This window comes from Eschrichtius robustus, chromosome 9 (assembly GCF_028021215.1).
Source record: "Eschrichtius robustus isolate mEscRob2 chromosome 9, mEscRob2.pri, whole genome shotgun sequence".
Classification (NCBI taxonomy): Eukaryota; Metazoa; Chordata; class Mammalia; order Artiodactyla; family Eschrichtiidae; genus Eschrichtius; species Eschrichtius robustus.
Window position 1 is genome coordinate 42,453,544 of NC_090832.1, and position 23,683 is coordinate 42,477,226.

The window sequence follows — 23,683 nt, forward strand, 5'->3', positions numbered from 1 at the left end:
AGCTGAACTTGCTTTATTTTGTTGCAAGATTTCAGCATCAGTTTTCTTGTTATCTCTATAGCATGTTTGCACTGGGGAGTTTTATTTTTTTAAAAAAGTATATTATGAGTCAGTCTTATATATATATTATTTTCTTCTTTTTTAAAACACCATCTTGTTTCAAATAATGAATACTGATTGGTCGTATCTCAGTTTTCACTGCTAATAAATTCCTTTTGCTCTCCTAGACTCAGGTAGTTGGCTTATTTTCATGGCCCTACCATATTTAGCAGCATAAAAAGTGGCATGATGTAGTATGTGAAAAGAGTTAGAGCTCACATTCTAGAAATAGACCTAGCATGGAACCCCACCTCATTCCTGCCATTTAACTGAAGACCTTAGGGAAGTCAACTAACCTTGCTAAATCCCAGTTTCCTTTGTTAAATAGTAAGGTAGTATTACCTATGCAGTTGTTGTGAAGATTAATTGAATTATATAAACAACCTCCTACCTGTCATGCTCTCATTTAAAAGAGGCACCCATTGCCTATTTTTAAAGTGTGAATTACCAATAAGTCTGTGAAGGACTATTATTTTTGGCATTGGTTATTACATTGCTTCATTATTTATAGGTAATTCTAACAAGAATGAAATTTAAACTATTTCCCTTGCAAACAAGACCTTATATGAAAGTAAGTTTAGGACTTCCCTCGTGGTCCAGTGGTTAAGAATCCGCCTACCAATGCAGGGGAAAGGGGTTCGAGCCCTGGTCTGGGAAGATCTCACATGCTGGGGGCAACTAAGCCCATGCGCCACAACTACTGAAGCCCACGCGCTCTGGGGCCCGTGTGCCGCAGCTACTGAGCCCGTGCTCCACAACAAGAGAAACCACCACAATGAGAAGCCCACGCACCCCTATGAAGAGTAGCCCCCGCTTGCAGCAACCAGAGAAAGCCCACGCGCAGCGACGAAGACCCAGCAAAGCCAAAAAAAGAAAAGCTTAATTAAATATAAAATTCAGGTTAATTTCAAGAAATTATTTGCACCAATGTCTACTCAAACTTGCCAAGTAAAATACATTTTTGAGTTATCAACGCTTTACCCTTTAGAATTAAGCTTTAAACTTCCTATTGGGTTTAACCCATTGGTTCACAGTTGGTTGGATCAGCAGCTTTGGAAATCATAATGTCCTTTACAAACGTTACATATTTACTATAGTAAAGTAGTTGGCATAATGATCAAGTTTGAGCCTAAGAAAGAGTTCTGTGATAGTCTTTTGGAAATCATTCTAAAATGGATATTGTTGTGTAAGTCCTCTTTCAGCAGGGGATAATTTACGAGAATAATCTTTAATAATTTGCTATGTATATGGATATTTATAAGTATGTGAATTTTTTAAATGATGATCCATTAAAGACTCATAGTTGATTATTTAGCCACCTTGAAGAACGGATATACTGTACCTGTCCAGAACAAATTAAGATTTCTTACCTTTGGCCTGGATGGGGAGAGGGGGAGGGGAATCCCTGGGCAGGATTTTCATACTCTTCCTGATTAATATGTCATCAGTCTGTGCAGCTGTCCCTTACTACTAGGAATTTTTTTTAATTAATTTATTTATTTTTGGCTGCCTTGGGTCTTCATTGCTGCACACGGGCTTTCTTTAGTTGCGTCAAGTGTGGGCTACTCTTCATTGAGGTGCGCGGGCCTCCCTTTGCGGTGACTTCTCTTGTTGTGGAGCACGGGCTCTAGGAGCGTGGGCTTCAGTAGTTGTGGCGCGTGGGCTCAGTAGTTGTGGTGCACGGGCTTAGTTGCTCCGCGGCATGTGGGATCTTCCCAGACCGGGGATTGAACCAAACCCGTGTGCCTTGTATTGGCAGGCAGATTCTTAACCACTGCGCCACTAGGGAAGTCCCTAGGAACATTTTTTGAATTACCTTTTTCTGGAGGACTTGCAAGACATATAAGAGCTTTCTTAAAGTGCTGCATATTTGGTAGCTTTACAGCAATTAAATTGCTTTGAGGAAGTTGGCTGTTAATGGTAGCAATTTGTTACATTTTTAAAACTTGGGAATGCCTTACTTTGTTTCCTTATTACTTGCGTTGTAATTTCTACCTCCAAGTGAACATTTGGTTAATTTATTTTTATTGAGCAGATATCTCTAAAATTGAAGAGAAAAAAACCAAAACCAGATTTCTTTTGGTTAGCTAAATGTCAGTTGCTTAATGCAAAAGATAAAAATACTTTTCTGGACTAAACTCTTTATATTTTCAAAGCTCTTTCATGTGTCTTATCCCATTTGATCCCGCTAAAATAGTAGGAGGTGGGTTGCATAGGTGTTACTTTGTTTTAAAGATCAGGAGATGGATGCCTTAGAGAGTTTAAAGGACTTGCCCAAGGTCACACCTAAAAATTCTCTAAATGCATAAATAATCTTTAAAGATTATGCAGCCCATTCTCTGATTTACCTGTAGCCTCTCTGTTGTCTTTTTGGATAAAATGTTCTCCATTATTGTTTAAATGCAACTTTTTTTCTCCTCCTTTAATGGGGAAATATTGATGAAACTATTAAATCTCTACAGGGAAGAAATAAATCAGTAAATTTGCAGTAGGATCAAAAAGAAATACTGAGAGAAATTAACTTCAGAATACTTAAATATTCAACAGCTATAATTAGCTAAGCTATTGAACAGGTGCGCCTAATACAGTTTTTTAAAGTGTTACATGACTTGAGAAACAAAATACTAATAGTTAAAAATGTAAATTTTATGCTTACTTATATACAATAATACTTTGATTTTCACTGTTGAATCTAACTTTTAAAAGAAGAAGTTATTGCCCAGATTTTCAGGATTTTTAAAGCATAATCTTGGGTGAGGGGAGAAGACTTTGTAAATAGGACACAGAACCCCGAACATATATAGGGAAAAAATTGTAAATTTTTACCAAATAAAAATTAATATAGCTGCAAAAAATGGCTAAAATCAAATGACAAACAGCAACTTGGGAAACAATTGGCAAAACACATGATAGATAAAAGGCAAGTTTTCTTAATGTATAAAAAGCTCTTTCTAAAAGCATTAGTATGAATATGGATGGTTAATATGACATGACTATAAAATTAGAATAGATCTACCTGTTTATCGGTAGAGGATTGGCTTAATGAAATGTGATTATCCATTTTGTGGAATATTATTATGCAGCTGTTAAAAATGATTATCCTAGAAAGTGTCTGTGATGAGCTGCTAATTGAGAGAGGTACCTTAAAAAAGTAATGGATATAATGTAACGTCTTTTATTGGAAAGAACAACTCCTTGAGATATTTATCTATACAGATATATATCTGTATGTTTGTATGCATATGGGTGGAAAACATTGGTTAACTAGGATTTACAGGCGAGAGACATTACAAGGGGGTAGAGATTCAATATTTAGCTGTTTCTCAGTTCATCTTTACATTGTTTCATTTATAACAATGTGTATACATTACTTATATAATTTTTTTAATTTATAAAAAGTAATAGAAGTGGGAGAGGCAGTAACACCAATACATAAATGAGACAGTTTCATAAACATGTACTTCTCAGAAAAAGATGCACATTGGCCATTGAACATCAGAAGCTCATAAATAAATACAAATTAAAATAGCATTAGGATGTTATTTTTCACCTAGCAAACTCACCAAGTTTTAAAAATTTGATAAATACCCAGAGTTAGTAGCTAGAATGTTCTCATGCACACTCAGTTTGTGTTTGCACACAAACTCGTTAGAAGGTAATTGGGTGGTGTTTATTAGCTTTTAAATACATACTTTATGACCTGGAAATTCCACTTGTAGGATTTTATCCTAGAGACCTACTCATGAATGTGCAACATTGTTTATAATAGCAAAACTTGAGAACAGAGACAAATGATTGAATAAGTCACGGTACACCCACACACTGAAATACTATGCAGCTATAATGCAGTAGAGCACCAAGGTACTTAACTCTTTCATGAAACACAGTATACGGTAATATGTATAGCATACTTCCATTTTTATTTTTAAAAGTTCTGTCTAGTGACCATGTACTAGGAAATTTCAGAAGAGATTTCAGTGAATTACTGATGGTGTTTACTCTGAAAAATATTAGGATCTAGAGTATGAGAAGAAAAAGATTTCTTCAAACTGGAAATTCCCTCAAATTGAATAAATTGATGTTTATTAAAAAAACTAAAAAAGGAAAATTAAAATGATCAAATTTGACTTTGTCCTTGTAATTATAAATGATGGTTATCATAGCAGAATCTGAAAGAGAGAACTCATGCTTTTCTTTATCATGCCTGCTCCTGTGTCAGTCTTTTGCATCTTCTTAAGTAGCATCAATACCCACCCAGCTGCTAAAGCCAAAAAAACTAGAAATCATCCTTGATTCCCATCTTCCCTCATCCCCAAATCCGGTTCTTCCTCCAGACATAGCCTGAATCCCTCCATATCTGTCCATCTCCACAATTAGCACCTAGTCCAGGCCATCATCTGCCTCTTGCCTAGATACCTGCCTGCTTGCTTACTTCCAGGTCTTGCTCTCACCTAGTGCATTCTTACCACAGTGTCCAGGGTGGACTTTCATAAAGCAAATCAGATTTTATCACCTCCTATTTAAAACCCTGGAGTGAGTTCCCGTTGCACTTAGAATAAATCAAATGCTTGCTCTGGCCTACCAGTCCTGGGTGATCTGCCCCTTTATCAGCTCTCCAGTGTCCCTGTCACTACAGCCACACAGCCAGCCTCTGTTTTCACACTTTTCAAAGTCATGACCCCTTAGGGCACTTGCGGGAACCATTCCCAGGTCCTCACTGACGGTTTCATTTTTATCTTGCTTGTCTCAGCTTGAAACTCTCCTCTTTAACATGATCTTCCCAACAAACCCATCTAAAGAAGCTCCCCGTCAGACTCTGTCACATCAGCCTGTTCTAGTCTCTTCTTAGTGCTTAACATTACATGATAATTGTGCCATTTTTCACATTGACATCCTACTATTAACTGAAGTAGGTAATCTTAAATTCCAAGAAAGTACATTTTCCTCAAGGACCCAAGAGAGCATTTCCATTTTGAATGGGGGAGGGGGGGAGTAGCCCATAAACATTGTTACTGTTCTTAAATTGGCATTCATGGAACAAGAAGACACTCATCAGAGCTGTAAGATTTATTTTGTACCAAGACTAGCCCCAATCCATAAAACCCTGGAATCCTCCTACTAGTTCATTGCTTTATTTCACAGCAGCTCATTTCAGACCAGATCTTTCTGGAAAGTCTGGTCTTACCTTAGTCTAGTAATAGTTTGTCCTAAGCCTAGCCTCTCCCCTTTCATTCCAGATTCCTCTGTCTCTTAGAGGTTCTTCTCATAATATCACCAAACTCTATCCTAAGTGGGTTAAGAACAGCAGTGTTCGGGGCCTAATTATTACATAAAATTCTCTGAGCCAGCAAGTTTGCACTGAACCTTAAATGAAATATAAAGCCCAACCTCCATTAGCAGCGGGTAAAGAAGGAAGGGTTTTTTTCTCTCTTCCTTTTCCTTACAGGTAAAATGAGAGTGGTTATTATTTTCTAATTTCAAAATACTATTTTGATGTTTTCATTTTAGCATTTTATAATGTTTTCTAACAAAGTTACCAAAAGCTACATTTTTGTGTCAGCACTCATTTATCTGATTATTTCCTTAAAGGTAAAATAAGTATGATTGTATGGTCTCAAAGTACTATACTCGTGTATTCACTTTGGCATTTTACAGCGCTAACACATTAAATAAAGATTTTTTAAAGTTAGTTATGTTTGTCAGTGCTCATATTTTGAATATTCTACTAGGAAATAAGTAGTTTTACTATCAAAGTTCCACCAACCATTTTGCTTAGTATTTTGAAACATTTTTCGAATGTTCGTATCAGCATTAGGAGGCTACCAAAAGTTCAGACCATGTAAGCTACCCATTTTGATTATTCTCACTTTGTGAAAGTTGTTAGGGGGTTAGTTACATTTTTTTTTAGTATTTTTTCCTATAGTATAAAGAATCTTAATTACTGAAAATATATAAACATGTAAGTTAAAGGTAAACAATTGAAAGTGTCTATACATGTAAAATATTTTAACTATAAGTAATAAACCTTAGACTACTTTCTGAATTTTATAGAAAAAAAATATGATTTACAGTAATATTAGAAATGGATTGGTTGCTGAAATATATAAAATGCATCAGTCATCAACTTATGGCATTTACTATGTGAATATCTATTTTAAGGGGCGGTGGTGGTAAAAGAAACAATTGTATCTCCACCTTTAGGTCTTATTCTCAGGTTACAGAGATGAATTTCAGCATGTGGAAAGATAAATAACAGAGAAGACATCACAAGGCAGCATACAGCTAATTATACACAGATGATCCTTTAGCACTGACTATATTTTATATAAGGATGTCAGTGAGAGCCAAAACAGAACAGTCGTTGATTTCATCATAGTAGCTCAGTGTTCTGTTGAGGACACCTGTCTTTATTGTTGAGTTTTCCTCAACAGTTTATTCTTCCTCTTTATTCTTCATTCTCGATTGTCCTCTTTATTCTTGTGTCATGATTTTTCCTAATCTTTATGTTTTTAAAACTTTCGTTGCCACACTGTTTCATAACACAGTTTTCCACAGTCTCGGAACCATACGTTGTAGGCAGAAGGCAGAAAAATGAGAATGCAATAGCTTGGTAGCTTTATTCTCCAGCATCTGTTCAGAGTAATCCCTGAATCTGTTTGTTCTTCCCACAAGCTATGCACACATTTTTGTTTGCATGATCTTTATGTAAAAGTTCAAAACTAATGCTACCATTTCAAATGATAAGGTGGTTTAACTAACCATCTAGTTTCTTTTGGCTGATTAGATTTCCATTAGATGATAAGAGAAATATCTAAATTTACATAACGCAGCTTAAAAGAATGCCCTAGTTATTAGCCCTGATTACCTATATATCATCTATTTTCTTGAACTTTCTTGCTGATTCATCATTGGGAATTTGAATAGCATTTAGCTACATTTTCCCACTACAGATTCCATAATTTAGCATTTACTTTACTGATCTTGCCTTAAAAACAATTTATTGCCCACCCTGAAGTATAATGATAACTAATTTATTAATCATTAGGGAATGTCTAATGCCCTAGACTTTGGGATTACACAGGTGCATAAAGCAGAATCTGTGTCCCTGAGGATCTCAGAATCTAGTAGAAAGGAGAAATCCTGGCCATTCTGGTTGTGGTAAGAGACTATTATATACCATTTGGAAAATTAAAAGCCTGGGATCTGTCCTGATTTCATTTATCTTGATCTGTAGATGAGCCATAGACCCATAGAATGAAAGGCAGAAAAAGAGATGAATAAACATAGCCAAATCTGACTGTAGTCTTGGATCTTAAGTAATGTTTTGGAATGATGTTTTGTGTTAAACTCTTACAATAGTGGAATAATTGTATCTAAAAGGAAGGGAAGTTCTGGCAAACTATTATTAGTGAATTACCATTTGGAAGATGGACTATACTATGCTTCTATTCCCTCCTGAGGTTTATTAGAAAAGTGGATATAGGTCCTTGTCTGTAACTTCCACCTCTCCAGTTTTAAAGGACTTAATGTGATTTCAACAAATGGATTTGAGCTATCCCAGGAGTTCTAGAGGCTACCAAATGTGGTGGGATACAATAGGCCCACTTTGTAAAGAGAAATAACTCTGTACATAGTGGACATTTATGCCTCCAATACACATTCCAAAATCCATCCTCATTATCGGTTTAGACAATTCAGCTAACATCTTCCAGCTGGAATCAATGTAGGCATTTTTATTAAGAAATAAGTTAGCTTTATAAAAGGTCCAGACATACCACTAAATTGTTTACAGTGGAAAAAAAAAACTTAAAAATAAAAAATAAATTAGCTTCAGTGTCCATCAGTAGCGGTATGTTTAATTAGAATATATCCATTCAGTCAGATACTATGCACTCAACACTCAACAACAACGATGATGTACATTGATTGACATGGGAAATGTCCGTGAAAAATGTAATGCATATTTAAAACAACAGATAGAATATGATTTTTTTTTAAGTGCGATAAAGTAAATGTATGTGCATGCCCACTCATCCTAAGGGCACTGAAATGCTTTCTCATCAGTACTGCCTTTTGGTGGTGTTCTCTGACCTAATGATAGGCTATCCCAGTTTGCCCAATAACTGGGCAGAAACTACATTCAACTTATTTTCAGCCTGTTGAAAGTGGTTTGGTTAGCAAGGGGGTCTTACCCAAAGGACAGCTGGAAAACAGAATTTTAGCATCTTTGAACCTTAGGAGCAGGTTAGTTATGGAATTAGAGAGGACTTCTCCTCATCTCAGTCTTTGTAGCCCCCAGCCTATCCTCCAATCCAAGATAGTCAAATGCAAGGACAGCAGTATTGACTGTGAGAATAAACTAAAATAATAAATATTCAGTTTCGATTCTGTCTAAACTAAATACCTACAAAGTGGGACAAGATATGGATAATTTTAAAAAATTATTTGGGCCCTTGCTTAAAAAACTTAAGTATGAAAATTCTTTGGAGATATAAACCACATGCTGCTGTTCAGAAGCAGTAAGTATTGGATTATGAATTAATTCAGTCAAGTGGCTACCCTTTATTAGCCAGCTTTCCCTGATAGGGTAGCCCTCAGGAGACTAGTGCTCCCCAGTCAAAATTTCTGTGCTTGAGCTACAGTAGAATCTTGACTAGTCTTAGAATGCCAGTCCCTGGAATTGTTAGTCCAAGTCTTAATGAGGTCTTAGACTACAAACTTGAAAGATTGGCACTGTGCAAGCCTTTGCAGGAAGGAAGCATTTGTAATAAGTGAAGCTGAAATTGCTTAATCTCAAAATCAGTTAGCTTTGGGAATACATTTAAACGAAACAATCATCATGAACTTTCCAATTATTTTTTTCCTAATCTATGCTAAAATCCAAAAGGAACATTATTGGATTATCTGCTCTTTTGAATTAAATATCCCTGTGTGCCCCATCATTTGCAAACATAAGTAAAGCTTTACCATGCTATATAGAATGTGGGAAATTTTTTTCTTCCAAAACTTGTTAACTCCATAGCCCCAAGGAATAAGCTGTATTTTGGACTATGAACTTGAGAGGAGTTTGTTTACTGATCAGCTAATCAGAAATTATTCAGACAAGAATCCTCAAGAAATTTCTTTATTGGCCCATTTCCCATTTCGCAGAGAAGAGCAAGCAGCAAGGAAGAGTAAATTGAAAGTCTATAGCTAATCAAGACTTTAGAACTATTTAATGTTTTGCTTACATATTCATCTGGCAGTTTTTTAGAATTGTTTCAGTTCTGTAAATTCTTTATTTGTTGCATTTGATTATATTAAGTAAATAAATGTATTTGTTAATATTCCAAATTGTATCTGGGGAGTAACTATAGCATATAACTTCAGGTACCTAGATTTAAGATTATTTTGAAGGCGTATACCATCAATCCAGAGCAATCCTCCAGCTACTTGATTCATTACAAGCTCTGGCAAAAGAGCAGCTCTCCCACAGGATTCCAACGTGCGTAGAATAACATCATTAGTACTGTACTTCCTTCCTCTGGAGCTATTAACCATTCCCAGGAGAGAGAAGGGAAAACACATAACACCCATTGCTTATCAGAGTTATGAGTTCAGTAAATAATTATACCTTCTTGCTTTTGAGTGCAGTAGAATGAGGAAGTATATTACGGCTGCTAATAAACCACATTCAAATTACAGTCTCTAGAGCAACAACACAGTAATCCACATTTTCAAAAGAATCATAGCAACTCAATTTTTTAAAAGACATGTTTCTAATTGCAATTGCCATAATCAGTTATTTTCTGATGTGATGTTTTACTTTCAAAGAATTATTACCTTTGTAGAATAGTGAAATTTTAAATTAAATTAAAAGTTGAGACACATGTATTAAATAATACTCCAATTTAAAATGGAAGAACTGGAGATTGGAGGAAACCGAAATAAATGGAATTAGAATGACAGCAAAGTTTGAAGTTCTATTCCAGGATTCTTTGAACCAAACACTTGACAGCTCCCCAGTCATGTTAATTGCCTTTTTGTGTCTGTATATATTTCCATATGCTGAGTCATCATTTTGGCTTAAAATGCAGTCATTATAACAATATTGGCAATATTTAAATGTTCTTCCCTTTCATGCCTGCCTTATGGAACATACAGTTTCTGAACACAAACTGTTATTTTGTCTTTAAAATATTTTTCTGAAGTATTATTAGTGCTTGTAAAATAAAGATAGATAAAGAACATGATTGCCTTTAAAATACTATGATAGCAGAACTAAAGTTAAAGACATTTAAAATCCCTTATTCTCTTAAATTAAATTCATTTTGAGCCAGAGGTCTAGAAAGCTTAGCCTTTGGTATCGTGGGATGCCCAGGGCACCCTGACTCCCAGACCAAGGGAGCAGAATCTTTCTTGACTCATTTCCCTTTATCACAAACTCACCATATTCATGTCAAATGCCCACTGTCCATGTATATTATTTTAGAAATTACAGCCATATAAGGGTGGGGGAGGGATAGTTAGGGAGTTTGGGATTGACGTGTACACACTGCTGTATTTAAAATGGATAACCAACAAGAACCTACTGTATAGCACAGGGAACTCTGCTCAATATTCTGTAACAATCTAAATGGGAAAAGAATTTGAAAAACAGTAGATGCATGTATATGTATAACTGAATCACTTTGCTGTACACCTGAAACTAACACAACATTGTTAATCAACTATACTGCGATATAAAATAAAAAGTTAAAAAAATTAAAAAATAAAAATACCAAAAAAAAGAAATTAGAGCCATATAAATATATAGATTTTTCAGTAGACGCATAGAATTTAGAGACAAAAAAGATCTTAGAAATTGTTCTGTGACCAACACTTGGTTCTGACTCACTACACATTTGCTGTGCAAGTAGGCAGCCGCTTCCCCGACACACAGGTATTTCAGCTGTGATGGCCCATGGCATGTGCCTCATGCTTCCCAGGCCAATCTCCATGTCTTTGCAGCTTTGCCTAAGAAAAGGCAAATGACCTTATTTAATATCTAGATATAATGATGCCCTATCTGATTTCCTGAAACCCTTCCCTGATTTACATTTAAGAGCCAGTGTAACCATTGATCTTATAATTTTACTGAAACATGTTAATTTTGTCGATTGAAAGAATGGCAACCAAAGCTATACTTTCATATAAACATAGGTATTCGAAACCCAGCTTCCTTTCTGTTCACATGACATATCCTTTGCTAGTGCTTTTAATGTTTTGCTCCCTATATAATTAGTGATACAGTGCTGTTTTCCTTCTGATATGAATGTGTGCAAAGACAAAGAGATTTTATATATATATATATATATATATATATATATATATATATGTATGTATATAAACGTTTTTAAATCTTTTTTTTAACATATTGAAATTTTTTCAGTATATCTCTGATTTTCTCTTGATTAACCACATTAATAGCAGAGAACAAATGCCTGCATACAAAAGTAATTTGAATTTTATTTAGTACATATACTGCTTAAGTTTCACATCTGAGTGTGCTGCCACAGCCTCTAACACCCTGAACTTGAAAAGAACCAGTCCCTGAAGATCTGGAAACTGGGCTGGGCTCCTCGGCATGCCATCCTCTTCCTTCTCCCGGATGAAGTCATCATTCCCTCTTGCCCTGATATTGTGGCTTTTATAGTTTCTCTGGAACATAGAAATTTGGAGTTTTGCTAAATAGGTTTATTGACTTTGGTCAGTGATAGAACGATTGGAATAAAAAAATAACATGTCATGACAGCAAATTAGTGACCAATTACTGTATGCATTTGCCATATGTTAATAAAATTTGAAAGTACCTGTTCATCCTATTTGGATGATTGGATATTCCTTTTATCTAAGCCAACGATGAAAATAAAAACTGACTCTCAGTCCCAGAAGTTAATAAATGTAAGGCATTTTCTAAAATAAATGAATATGTGGTTTTCAGATCTCTGTCTTTTATTTCTGTTTATTTTTTATTAGGTTTACTATAAATCCGTGTTTGGGAGCAAAATCTAGATTTTACTCCAAAAAGAAACAGGGAGTAAGAGGGTGGCAGCCTACAACGTCAGATACCAGATTGTCATCATGTTTTCCTTTTCATCAGCATCCTCAGCATGCCTGTGGCAGAAGCAGTGACAGAACTGGAAGGGTTTACCCAGGGTTGTGAATGCGTAAAATGAAAAACAAAGGGAATAGGAAACCTAGGGGGCACCAAGAGCAGTATGTCAATGGGGCCAACCTAGAAAGAGAGGAAAGTGAGAAATCCACAAGCCTGCAAGGTTTGGCTTCAACTGAACCTTGCAGCCTTCTCTTCTGCCACCTTCCCTTCCCTCCACTCACCAGTCTCAGGAGCTACCTCAGGTTCCTGGCTAGCCCTTCTGCTGTGTGTCTCTCTGTGTCCAGATTCTCCTTCTCTCCATTCTTCCCTCACTACTTGTTATTTACCCTTCAAGAATCTATGTACTCAGGACTCGCCTCGAAGAAGCCTTCTGTGATCCCTTCCATGTTGGATTGCATGTCCTGGCCTTAGGTGCTCAGAACACTTCACACATTTAACTTGGCACTTACTCTATGTGATTGGAATTATTTACGCTTAGGTTCTTTCTTTCCCATTACGCTATAAGGTCCTTAAGAGTGATTTATTCATTACAAGGATCCTTGTAACCCAGTGCCCTGCGTAGTCCCTGGCAAAGTGTAGGCATGCAGTAAATGTGAGTCTGAATGAAAACCAAAATGTGGGTTTTCAGCTTTCTGGAAGAGAATTTATTGGTCAGGAGAATCATTGACTTTATTCTTTATTTGAATTATCACCTGTGTTTGACATTTTAAGTAGCTCTCCAGAAATAAACTGTACCCAAGTGTATGACCATGTCTCAAGAGCCACTTTATGTGTATTTGTGTCAGTGTATGTTTAGGACTAACTCTTTTTAAAAAGCATTTCACTAAGATGAGCCACAAGGCAATAATTTTTTAAGCTTATTCCTTTGACCTCTTTGAGATTTGAATTACATAATTTTGTTGAATTTCTTGAGCGTAGATTAAATAGGTCATGGAATACATGAGTGCCTTAGAAAATAGGTAAAATTGTGTGAAGGGAAACATAAGAAAGGGAGTCTAGTAAATGGGGAGGAAGTTTAGAGCAGGGTGGAATGAGTATATAACTAACGAATCTTTGAAATATATCTTATATCCAAGAAAAATGTTGTATATAATGTGAATGTCTAAAAAAGTCCCTGGACTCTCAGACTGAAATTAATTAAAATGTTGAAAATGTAGAAAGGCTTAATATGGGATATGGAGCATGGTAGGGGTGTTTTGGTCTGATTTTGTTTTATATTCTACTTGGAATGGGTGTATATCTCTTTATGGCACCTGTACCTTCTAAAATATTTGTTCATCAACAGCAAGCACATAACAACTTCCTTCTGACTTAAGTCAAAAGTAATTTTCAATTTGAAGATAGGAATCAAAGCCTGAAACCAGTAGCCAAAGAAAGCAACCCTGGATATTTTAAAATATACAGAGCAAACTATTAACTGAGGTGCCATTATTCAAAAGCTGTCTCTTTCACTTCTACTACTTAGAGCTGCAAAAAATGGAATCATTCTGACCCATAACTCTTCACTCTCTTCTCTTCTTTAGTGGGATTGGAAGGAATTGGCCCTGGGCCTCAGGAGGCAGCAGTATTTTGGCAGAATTTGGAACTCTGCATTTGGAGTTTATTCACTTGAGCTACTTATCAGGAAACCCCATCTTTGCTGATAAGGTGAGATTCTCCAATATACCTTGCACTGCAAAAAAGTACTTGTAGGAAACAATATCCCTCTCTGGGGAGATTTAGTAATACGGAATGTGGAAAAGAACCACCAATTTTAATGTAGCCCTTTATGAAGTTTTGTTACATGCAGCATTTCATTTAACCAAACTGTAAACCATTCTTTTCACGGCACCATTCTAACTCAGTGCAAGAGGGCCTCGCTTACATGTCTGATTCTCTACACCTCAAGCAAGTAACTTTACGTCTCTGAATTTTTTCCCTTATCTAAAACTATAATGTTTTGTGGACTATGTGAACCATATACATGAAAGACTTTTTAAACTCAAAGTGTTTTACAAATGCAAAGTAGCAATTGAATCAATTTCTCATTTTCAAGAAACACACCCATCACCCCACCACTCTGCCCTTAGCTTTCACCCCACTTGTCAGCTCCCCTTTACAGCAGAATTCTTTGGAAGAGTTGTCTGTGTTTGTTATCTTCTCTTCTTGACTCCCACTCCCTTGAATGCCTTCCCGCCGGGCTTTTCCCCCAGCCACACCAGTGAGGGCTGTGTTGCCAGATCCAATGGTCATTCTCACCTCCCTCTCCCTCTCTCTCTCCCTCCCTCTGCCTCCTTCTCCTTCTCCCTCTTCCTCCCCCTCTCCCTCTCAGCATCAGCACACTTGATCACTTCCTTCTCCCTCTCCCTCTCCCTCTCAGCATTGGCACACTAGATCACTTCCTTCTCCATGGGCATTCTCTGCCCCTGGCTTGCCTCCGTCTTTGCCAGGTGCTCCTTCTCAGTCTCCTCTATTGCATCTTCTTCATCACCCCAACCTCTAAACATTGGAAAACCCCAGGACTCAAACCGGGGCCTCTTCTTTTTACATTCACTCTCTCCATTATTTCATTCAATCTCATGACTTTACATACTATCTGTAGGCTGTTAACTCCACATTTGTAATTCCAATTCCAACCTGTCCCCTGAACTCCAGGCTCTATAGCTAAGTACCTATTCAGCATTTCCACTGAAAGGTCTATCAGACAACTCCCACTTAAAATGTCTCAGACTCAGCCCCTACACTGGCTTTTACTCTAGTCTTCATTATCTGGGTAAAGACGCCTCAGTTTACCCAATGGCTCAGACCAGAAATCTTGAGGTCATCCTGGTTCCTCTCTTTTTGGTAAACCTGAGATCCAATCCATCAAGAAATCCTTTGTATCCCGTTACCTGTGCTGCTACCCTAGTCCAGGGATCCATCATCTCTTACCTGGACTGTGCAGTAGCCGTCTGACTACCACTTCCTCCCTTGCCCCCTCAGTCACACTGATCCTGTAAAAACACAAGTTTTCAATGGCTTTGCCTCACACTCAGTAAGATGAGCCCACATTATGGTCTGTGAGGCCTGCAAGATGTGGGCCCTGGCCACCTCTAGGCTCTCTGACATTCTCCCCTTTGCTTCCTCACCTCCACCCTTGGTGGTCTTGCCAGACCCACCCTTTTCTCAGGGCTTTTTTGTACTTGCTCTTCCTTCTGCCCACGTGCTCTTCCTCCATTGCTCTGCATGACCTACTCCTTCATTCCTTTAAATTTCTGCTGAAACACTCTCCCAGTAGCCTCCCCAGACCACCCTGACTAACAGAGTACACCCTCACCACCTCACATCACTCTGTCCCATTAGTCTTTTGTATTGTTTTCATAGCATTTATTACCACCTGATATATTTATTTGTTTGTTAGCTGTCTCACTCCACTGGATGCAAATTCCAAAATGGTAATGACTTCGTTTATCCACTGATACATCCTAGTTCCTTCTATGGTGTCTGCCATATGGTAGATCAGTGTGACTATATTCACTTACAGTTAGTATTTTTGTAAGCTGGTGGCAACTCTCTTTGCTCTAATTCTGCATCATTTAAATCAACTTTTTTTTTTTTCTAACATGGAAAAATGGAATCAAGAAAGAGAAGAATGGCACCAAACTTGTTCTTCATATGTTCATAGTAACATTCCATTTTCTATTGTAGGTAATGAATATTCGAACAGTACTGAACAACCTGGAAAAACCACAAGGCCTTTATCCTAACTATCTGAATCCCAATAGTGGACAATGGGCTCAATGTAAGTCAAAAGTTAAGCATTGTTGATACAGATGAACTTATTTGCAAAGCAGAAGTAGAGACACAGACGTAGAGGATGGAAGTATGGATACCAGGGGTGGGGGTGGATGGTGATGTGATGAACTGGGAGATTGGGATTGACATATATACACTACTATGTATAAAATAGATAACTAATGAGAACCTACTGTATAGCACAGGGAACTCTACTCAGTGCTCTGTGATGACCTAAATGAGAAGGAAATCCAAAAGAGGGTGTATAGCGACTTCCCTGGTGGTTCAGTGGTAAAGAATCCGCCTTCCAATGCAGGGGACCCAGCTTCGATCTCTGGTAGGGGAACTAAGATCCCGCATGGCGTGGGGCAACTAAGCCCATGCGCCGCAACTACTGAGCTCGTGCGCCTCAACTAGAGAGCCCAAGTGCTGCAAACTACAGAGCCCACGCACTCTGGAGCCCCTGCGCCACAACTAGAGAGAGAAAACCCACATGCCACAACTAGAGAGAAGCCTGCACACCACAACTGGAGAGAAGCCCGCGTGCCACAAGGAAAAATCCCAGTGCCTCAATGAAGATCCCATGTGCCGCAACTAAGACGCGACACGGCCAAAAAAATATAAATAATTAATTAAATTAAATTTAAATTAAATGAAAAAGAGAGGGGATACACATATATGTATAGCTGATTCACTTTTCTGCACAACAGAAACTAACAACATTGTAAAGCAACTATACTCCAATAATTAATAATAAAAAAAAGTTAAGCATTGTTTTAGCTCTTTATGATACCCAGCACTGTTCTAGTAACAGAGAGAAGGAACACCAAGAAAAGCACAAATCTTGTTGGAGAATCTTTAGAAAAGGGGAAAGGGAGCATGGTTCCTTTAATAAATAGGCTTCTGTCATAAGACAGACTGTAAGTGTTACCGGGGAACTAGATTGTTTATTTTTCATGCATAACTGTGAGCATGATGATCTGTAAGCACACTTAAAGCTGTTAATCAGAAAGGGAATATCTGGTCAGGGTACTGTGGGGATGCTAGCCTATAATAAACTGGTTATATAGATAAGAAAATTGTTCCTTTGTGCTAATGACTAGCAAGGTTTACCCAGACTAACTAGAGTGTTCTATTTTGTAACATTTTCTCTTTCTGTTTGGCTACAGGATGGGAGAGGAGCCTGAGTCTTTAAGGATTGAGAAATTGTAAGAGCAAACAGGGTACTTTAGTCAATTTTAAGCCAGCAGATAAAGGCTTCCTGCCAGGAGAGGTAACTTTACCGTAGAAGAAAGTATTGTGCTAGAAGCCCTCACTTCAGATCCTTAGGGACTTTGGCCAGGCATATAAAGATTCAGAGTAGCTGAGAGAAATGTTCTCAAGCTGATTTGGAAAAACAGTGGTAGATTAAGCAGCACCTGAGAGCAAATGAAAAATCCTAAGTGAGATGTCTAGCTGTGCCGTGGATGTTAGCGACGTCTTGAAATTTTACTCTAATTTGAGTTTTTTTCTTTATATTTAAATATGATATTCCTAGATGATTATGCCTCGCTGTTACTTTAGAAGTATTTTTCTTAAAGAATAATGTAGTAGAAAAAATGTGCTAGAATCTATGTCTGTGTTAGTAATGTCTATGGAAGGCCCTAGCATTGAGACCACAACACCATGGTCAAGGTTGCCACTTAACCTAAGTGTGGTCTGCAGATGACTAGATGTCCCTGAAATCTCTCAGGGGATCTACAAAATCAAAGCTATTTTTATAATAACACTAAGACTTTCTGCCTTTTTTACTGTGCTGACAGTTGCAGTTACATTGCAAAAGCAATGGTGGACAAAACTGCTGAAGCAATAGTGATAGCCATGGCAGAGACACTAGATAGTACTAACACCAGGCATACCTCAGAAACATTGTGGGTTCAGTTCCAGGCCACTGCAATAAATCAAATATCACAATAAAGCTAGTCACACATTCTTTTTTATTTCCCAGTGCATATAAAAGTTATGTTTACACTCTACTGTAGTCCATTAAGTATGCAGTAGTATTATGTCTAAAAAACACTGTATATACTTTAATGTAAAAATACTTTACTGCTAAAAAATGCTAGCCATCTTCTGAGCCTTCAGTAAGTCATAGTAATATCAAAGATCACTGATCACATATGACCATAAAAAAATAATAGTAATGAAAAAGAAATATCGTGAAAATTTTCAAACTGTGACACAGAGACACAAAGTGAGCAAATTGTGTTGGGAAAATGATGCTGATAGACTTGCTCAATGCAGGGTTGTCACAAACTCTCAATTTTTATAAAACGAAGTATCTGCAAAAGGCAATAAAATGAGATATACCTGTGGTCATATCCTTCACTGCAGATAACAAATAAAAAGATGCCAGTTTCACTCATGAATGCTCTTAATGAAGCAAAAAATTTACTGATTCTAGTAAATCTCAATCATTGAGTGCACATCATTGTAATATTCTGTATGATTAAATGGAAAGGACGCTTAAGGTGTTTCTGCTGCATGATGAAAAATAGTGGTTGCCTCATAGAAAAGCACTCGTGTGATTGAGTTGCAAGCTGAACTAGCCGCATGTTGTTTCACAAGTCACCATTTTTACTTGAAAGAACTACTGAAGACAAACTGGTTATTCAGACTTGGGTAATTGATAGACGTGGTCGCAAAAATGAGCACGTTGCTTCCAGGAAAACTAACAGTATCTGTGCCAAAGGTAAAACTTGAGCTTCTAAATGAAAATTAGAATTTTGAAAAACCTGCACATTGCCACCATAAGCTTAATGTCTTTCACCAACACTAAAAGACTCTTCTGCTGAGATTGGTGATGATATTAACAAATATGGTTTTTCAATGTTGTATAATCAAATGTATCAACATCTGGAAGATGTGCATAATTCAGTGAACCAATATTTTCCAAATGACCAATGCATGCTGCTATAAAATCATGTGTGAGAAAAAGTGCATTCAAAGTGCAAGATGGCCCAGTGGATTTTAATGTAATAGTACAAAAATTAATCGATGTGGTTTCTAACTCCACATTGCAACTGTTAAAAAACTTTGACCACTTGTCAAGTTTTGTTGTAGTACCAAAGAAAAATTACCCACAATTATCTGAAAAGACTATCAGAATACTCTTTGTTTTCCAACTGTATAAATGTGTGAGGCTGAATTTTCTTCATATATTTCAGCCAGAACAACATATAGCAGCAGATTGAATGTAGAGCAGATATGAAAATCCAATTGTCTTCTAGTACAGCAAACATTAAAGAGATTTGCAAAAATGTAAAATGGTATCAGTCTTCCCACTAATTATTTTTGTTTTGTAAAATGTAACATATTCTTATGAAAAATCTATATATTAATATAATGGGTATATTATTACTTTAAATAAATTAATAAAATATTTTAAATTCTGTTTTAACTTCCAATATGGTAAATATTGATGGATATTACATAAACAAGTTCTTTAGGGTGCTTATTCGTTTTTGAGAGTGTAAAAGGGTGCTGAGGCTAAAAAGTGTGAGGGCCACTATAGTATTTGGGATAAAATAGAACCTGAGTAGCTTTCTGAGTTCAAGATAACTAGATACGATTCTCTGAAAGGACAAGCGTTTTTAGAGTTCTCCTTCTCACGAAAGATTTCAAAAGTTGAAAAAAAGTCTCTATGATTTACTTTTTTCTTCCTGTGATATAGGATTTAGAAGTCACTATGAAGAGGGACAAAACGAGTCAGTTGTTCTGGAACATCCCAGCTTCACCTTCTGGGTCACCAATACACTACGTATTTGGCCATGCTTCCTGGTACAAAGGGCCCTTTGTAATTGGATTGTTTATGGGCCAATTCCTGATGGAAAAACAAATAGGGTTCATGAGTCCCCCGTCTCTCTTCCCCCACCCCCATACTGTGTTCCAGCCACAAGGAAGACACACTTTTTTTTATTCTTTAATCAAGGTCTGCTTGGCCATATCCAGGTCTTGGCTTGTGCTGTTTCCTCAGCCCTTTTACTGCACTTCTAACTCTACCAAGAACCAGCTCAATCTCCATTTCTTCTAGGTGGCTTTCTTCAAGACACTGGTTGGAAATTGTTAGCACCCACTCCTCCTCTGCCCGCCCCCTTCTTCCTCCTCTGTCCCAACACTTTGTGTACGTTCCTATCACAGTCTTTTCCTAATGATTCATATACATACCCATCTTCCTATGGATCCAAAACTTTTGAGGACAGTGACTTCGCCATATTTGTTAACTCAGCACATAGTATCTTCCAGCTAGTAGGAGCTTACTTGAATTTTGTGAATACTCATGCAGTCCGTATCCAATCTGACTTTTTCTGCCTCTGCTTTTAATAATGGTTCTGTTTTTCCTCTCTGAACAATTTGTCTCCTGCTCCTCAATTGTGTCTGAGAGGCAGCATCCGGTCCTGGTCAATGATAATATCTCTTGACTGTTGAGGCCAAATATGGGGCTCCGTGTCTTATAAACAGAACAATTATCACCCTTCTTCAGTTAACATAGCAACAGTATATGTGTGTGTGTGTTTGTGTGTATCTATAAAATATGGTGGTACTAGTATCATTGGGGGATTGCTATGAGGAGAGAAGTTCAGATTCAGATGAAGTCTATAAAATTAAAAAGTGAAGATGCTGAGTATTGAATCCTTTTTGTCTTGATTCTTTTGATTTTTTTTTCTCTTTTTAAGTATTAGGAATCCTTTTATGTGACCTAATCCTACTGAAAAGAAGAGAATACATTACCCCTTTTATAGAAAAGAAAAGAATACATTACCCCTTTTATAAAAGAACATAATATTTGAGTAACTATTATACACATTATGTTTAGAGCATTTGGGAATAAGAATACCACATATGTTCTTTCTAGAAGTAGACAGTCCTTTCCTGCTGATAAAATCAGGCATGTTCTCTCTTACAGCCACTGAGATATTTACACAGGACTTTGTTGCCGACACAAATAGTCATCCAGACATGGGAGAAGCTTAGTGAGTGATATGCTAAATTATCAAAAAGACCTTTTCTTGTTTCTCCTTTATGTTCCTTGGTGTTCCTTTATTTTGATTCTTTCCAAATATAAAAATTTTATAGGTAGGAAAATAGAAAATTAACCAGCACTTAGCAACATTAATTAAAACAAATATGTAAACCCTTTTCCTTTTTTAAAAAATCACCAAATGCCCGAGCTTGCTTCTTCCTTCATTATAGAATCATAACCCAAGGGAGAAGAAAATGAAGCGCTTCTGGCTGTTAGTTTTCAACTCTCATTGCTTTAACTCTAAAGGACATGTCTGGAGCATGGCCATCATTTCCTATTACTTATTTAGTCCCCGTTATTTTGACAGTAACTGGACGTGATTTGCTTTACCACACATCTCTTGCATTTGTCTCCTGCAGTCATGTTTATAACAACAGGGCTTATTATCGATGGGATAGTATTTAGTCTATTTAGTTTGTAAATGTCAGAGGTTTCTGTGGCCATTTATTTAGGAAATTGTAAAGGTCACTTCAAACTGCTCTTTTAAGGATCAGCCTTACAATTATAAAAATACTAATTTTACATTAAAATTAAAACTGTAATTCTGGGCTTCCTGCAAAAGAAAATCACATATTTACTTAAAAATATAGCCCTTCTGGGCTTCATAGGTGTAGTCCTTAATAAGACTGACTTAAAAGAATTTTGCTTTGTTCATCAGTTTTTTACTGAGTACCTACTATGTGCAAGATGCTTTTTAGGAGCTGATGTGGACTGGGAAACATCATAGGTCTGGTCCCTGCCCTCCTGGATCATAATCTTATGAAGGAGACAAAAAAAATTTCACCATCTTATGAAAGTGCAGGTGAGGTGTGGTACACGTGTGCGATCAGAAAGTGTATAATGAGAGAACTTAGTGGGCATCAGATATGAAATATGAGTCAGGATTACTAAATGAAGGGAAAAGGAATCAGGGAGCGCACTTCAGACAGAGAGAACAATGCCTTTAGAATCCCTGAAGTGGGAAGGAGCCTGATGGTTTTGAGAAACCAAAAGAGGGACCATATAGCAAGACGGCAGAGAGCAGATAGAGCAGAACTGATAATATAGAGAAGATTGAGGTCATACAGGGCCTCCCAGGTCTCCAGAGACCCAGGCTTTGAGTCTCCATCATTGAAGGCTTCAAGTAAGGGCTGATCTGATTCCCATGTTAAAAGGGTTGCTCTGGCATTCATTAATGTGGGAAATAGATTGGAGTGGCACTGCCATCAGAACTTTGTGTGATGATGGAAATGTTCTGTATCTTCCCTCTTCAGTGCAGTAGCCACAGGCCACATGTATGAGCACTAGTGTGGCTGAGGAACTGATTTTTTTTTAATTTTAATAAGTTTAAATAGCAAGATGCTATCACAGTGCAGGAGACCAGATAATTTGCCATTGCAGACTCAGGCAGGACACAGTGGTAGCTTGGGCCAGAATCACATTAGTGAGGACAGGAAGGAGTAGATGCACTTAAGAGATACATTGGAGGTAAAATGAGTAGAGTTCAGTAACTCATTGAATATGGGAGTGAAGGAGAGAAGAGGTAAAGAATGACTATTTGATGTCTGACTCGTGCAGACTTGGCAGGATGATGGCGCCACTTAGTGAGATAGGGACCAAGGCTAAGATAAGGTTGAGGAGGAAAAGATAATGCATTCACTTTTAACCTGTGTTCAATTTTAGGTCCCCATGTCCAAGTGGAGTTGTTGGGTGGGACTCAGGAGAAAATTGTCTTGATAGTACTATAAAAACCAATTTACTTTTGTGTAACTAAATCAACTAATAAAGGTTTTATTTTTTTAATAGATACATAAAGTTAGTTTCGAGTTATGAAACTTCAAATGCAAATTTCCCAAATAAGACTACCTTATTAATGCACAAATTCTCTATGAATTCTAGGAATGATATTTCAAAGAGAGTATGTCTCTGTTTTTGTAGGTAAATATGCTTGAAAAGTAAACAGTATTAATTCAAGCAGTAGGCAAAAGAATATGTACATTTAGTGTTATATGTTAGGGAGCAAGTGATTCCAAGTTTGAGACCCTGTGTGGGCTGAAGAGTTAGCTGGCACCTACCAACGTTATAATCTCATTTAGCCCCTCTAAACCTCAGTTTTCTCACTTTTAATGAGGATTACCTACCTATAAGTCAAAGACTGTTTGTATAGCAATAATATAAATATGTAGTGGATCTGGCATAATAAATGACAGAGGAGGGGGACTGTAGGAATGGAGTACATTGATTCCTCCCTATCTGCAGGGGATTGGTTCCAGGACCCCAGGGATACCAGCATTCATGGATGCTCAAGTCCCGTATGTAAAATGGCCTAGTATTTGCATATAACCTATGCATATCCTCCAGATACTTTAAATCATCTCTAGATTATTTATAATACCTAATACAATGTAAATGCTCTGTAAATACAATGTAAATGCCATGTAAATAGAATTTGGCTGTGCATGGCAAGTTGAAGTTTTGCTTTCTGGAACTTCCTTGAATTTTTTTATCATATTTTCAATCCACAGTTGATTGAATCTACTGATGGGGAACCTACAGATATGGAGGGGTGACTGTATTAAAAAGAAAAACTTCTCCTGCCCTGTCTTCTTTCTTACCTCTCTCAAAGGATTTTGACCCTTCAGATTGATAACACT

The 23,683-nt window shown here is 37.1% G+C and overlaps 1 protein-coding gene across 3 annotated transcripts in view; it reads left to right on the forward strand.

Moving 5' to 3' along the window:
• The window catches only part of MAN1A1 (mannosidase alpha class 1A member 1), a 168,920-nt gene that overhangs the window by 119,085 nt on the left and 26,152 nt on the right, over window positions 1-23,683 (forward strand). For all 3 annotated transcript variants that reach the window (XM_068551129.1, XM_068551131.1, XM_068551130.1), the window contains 2 exons: window positions 13,759-13,882; window positions 15,902-15,995. In XM_068551129.1, coding sequence (XP_068407230.1) covers window positions 13,759-13,882; window positions 15,902-15,995 — 218 coding nt within the window. The remainder of the gene's footprint in view (window positions 1-13,758; window positions 13,883-15,901; window positions 15,996-23,683) is intronic.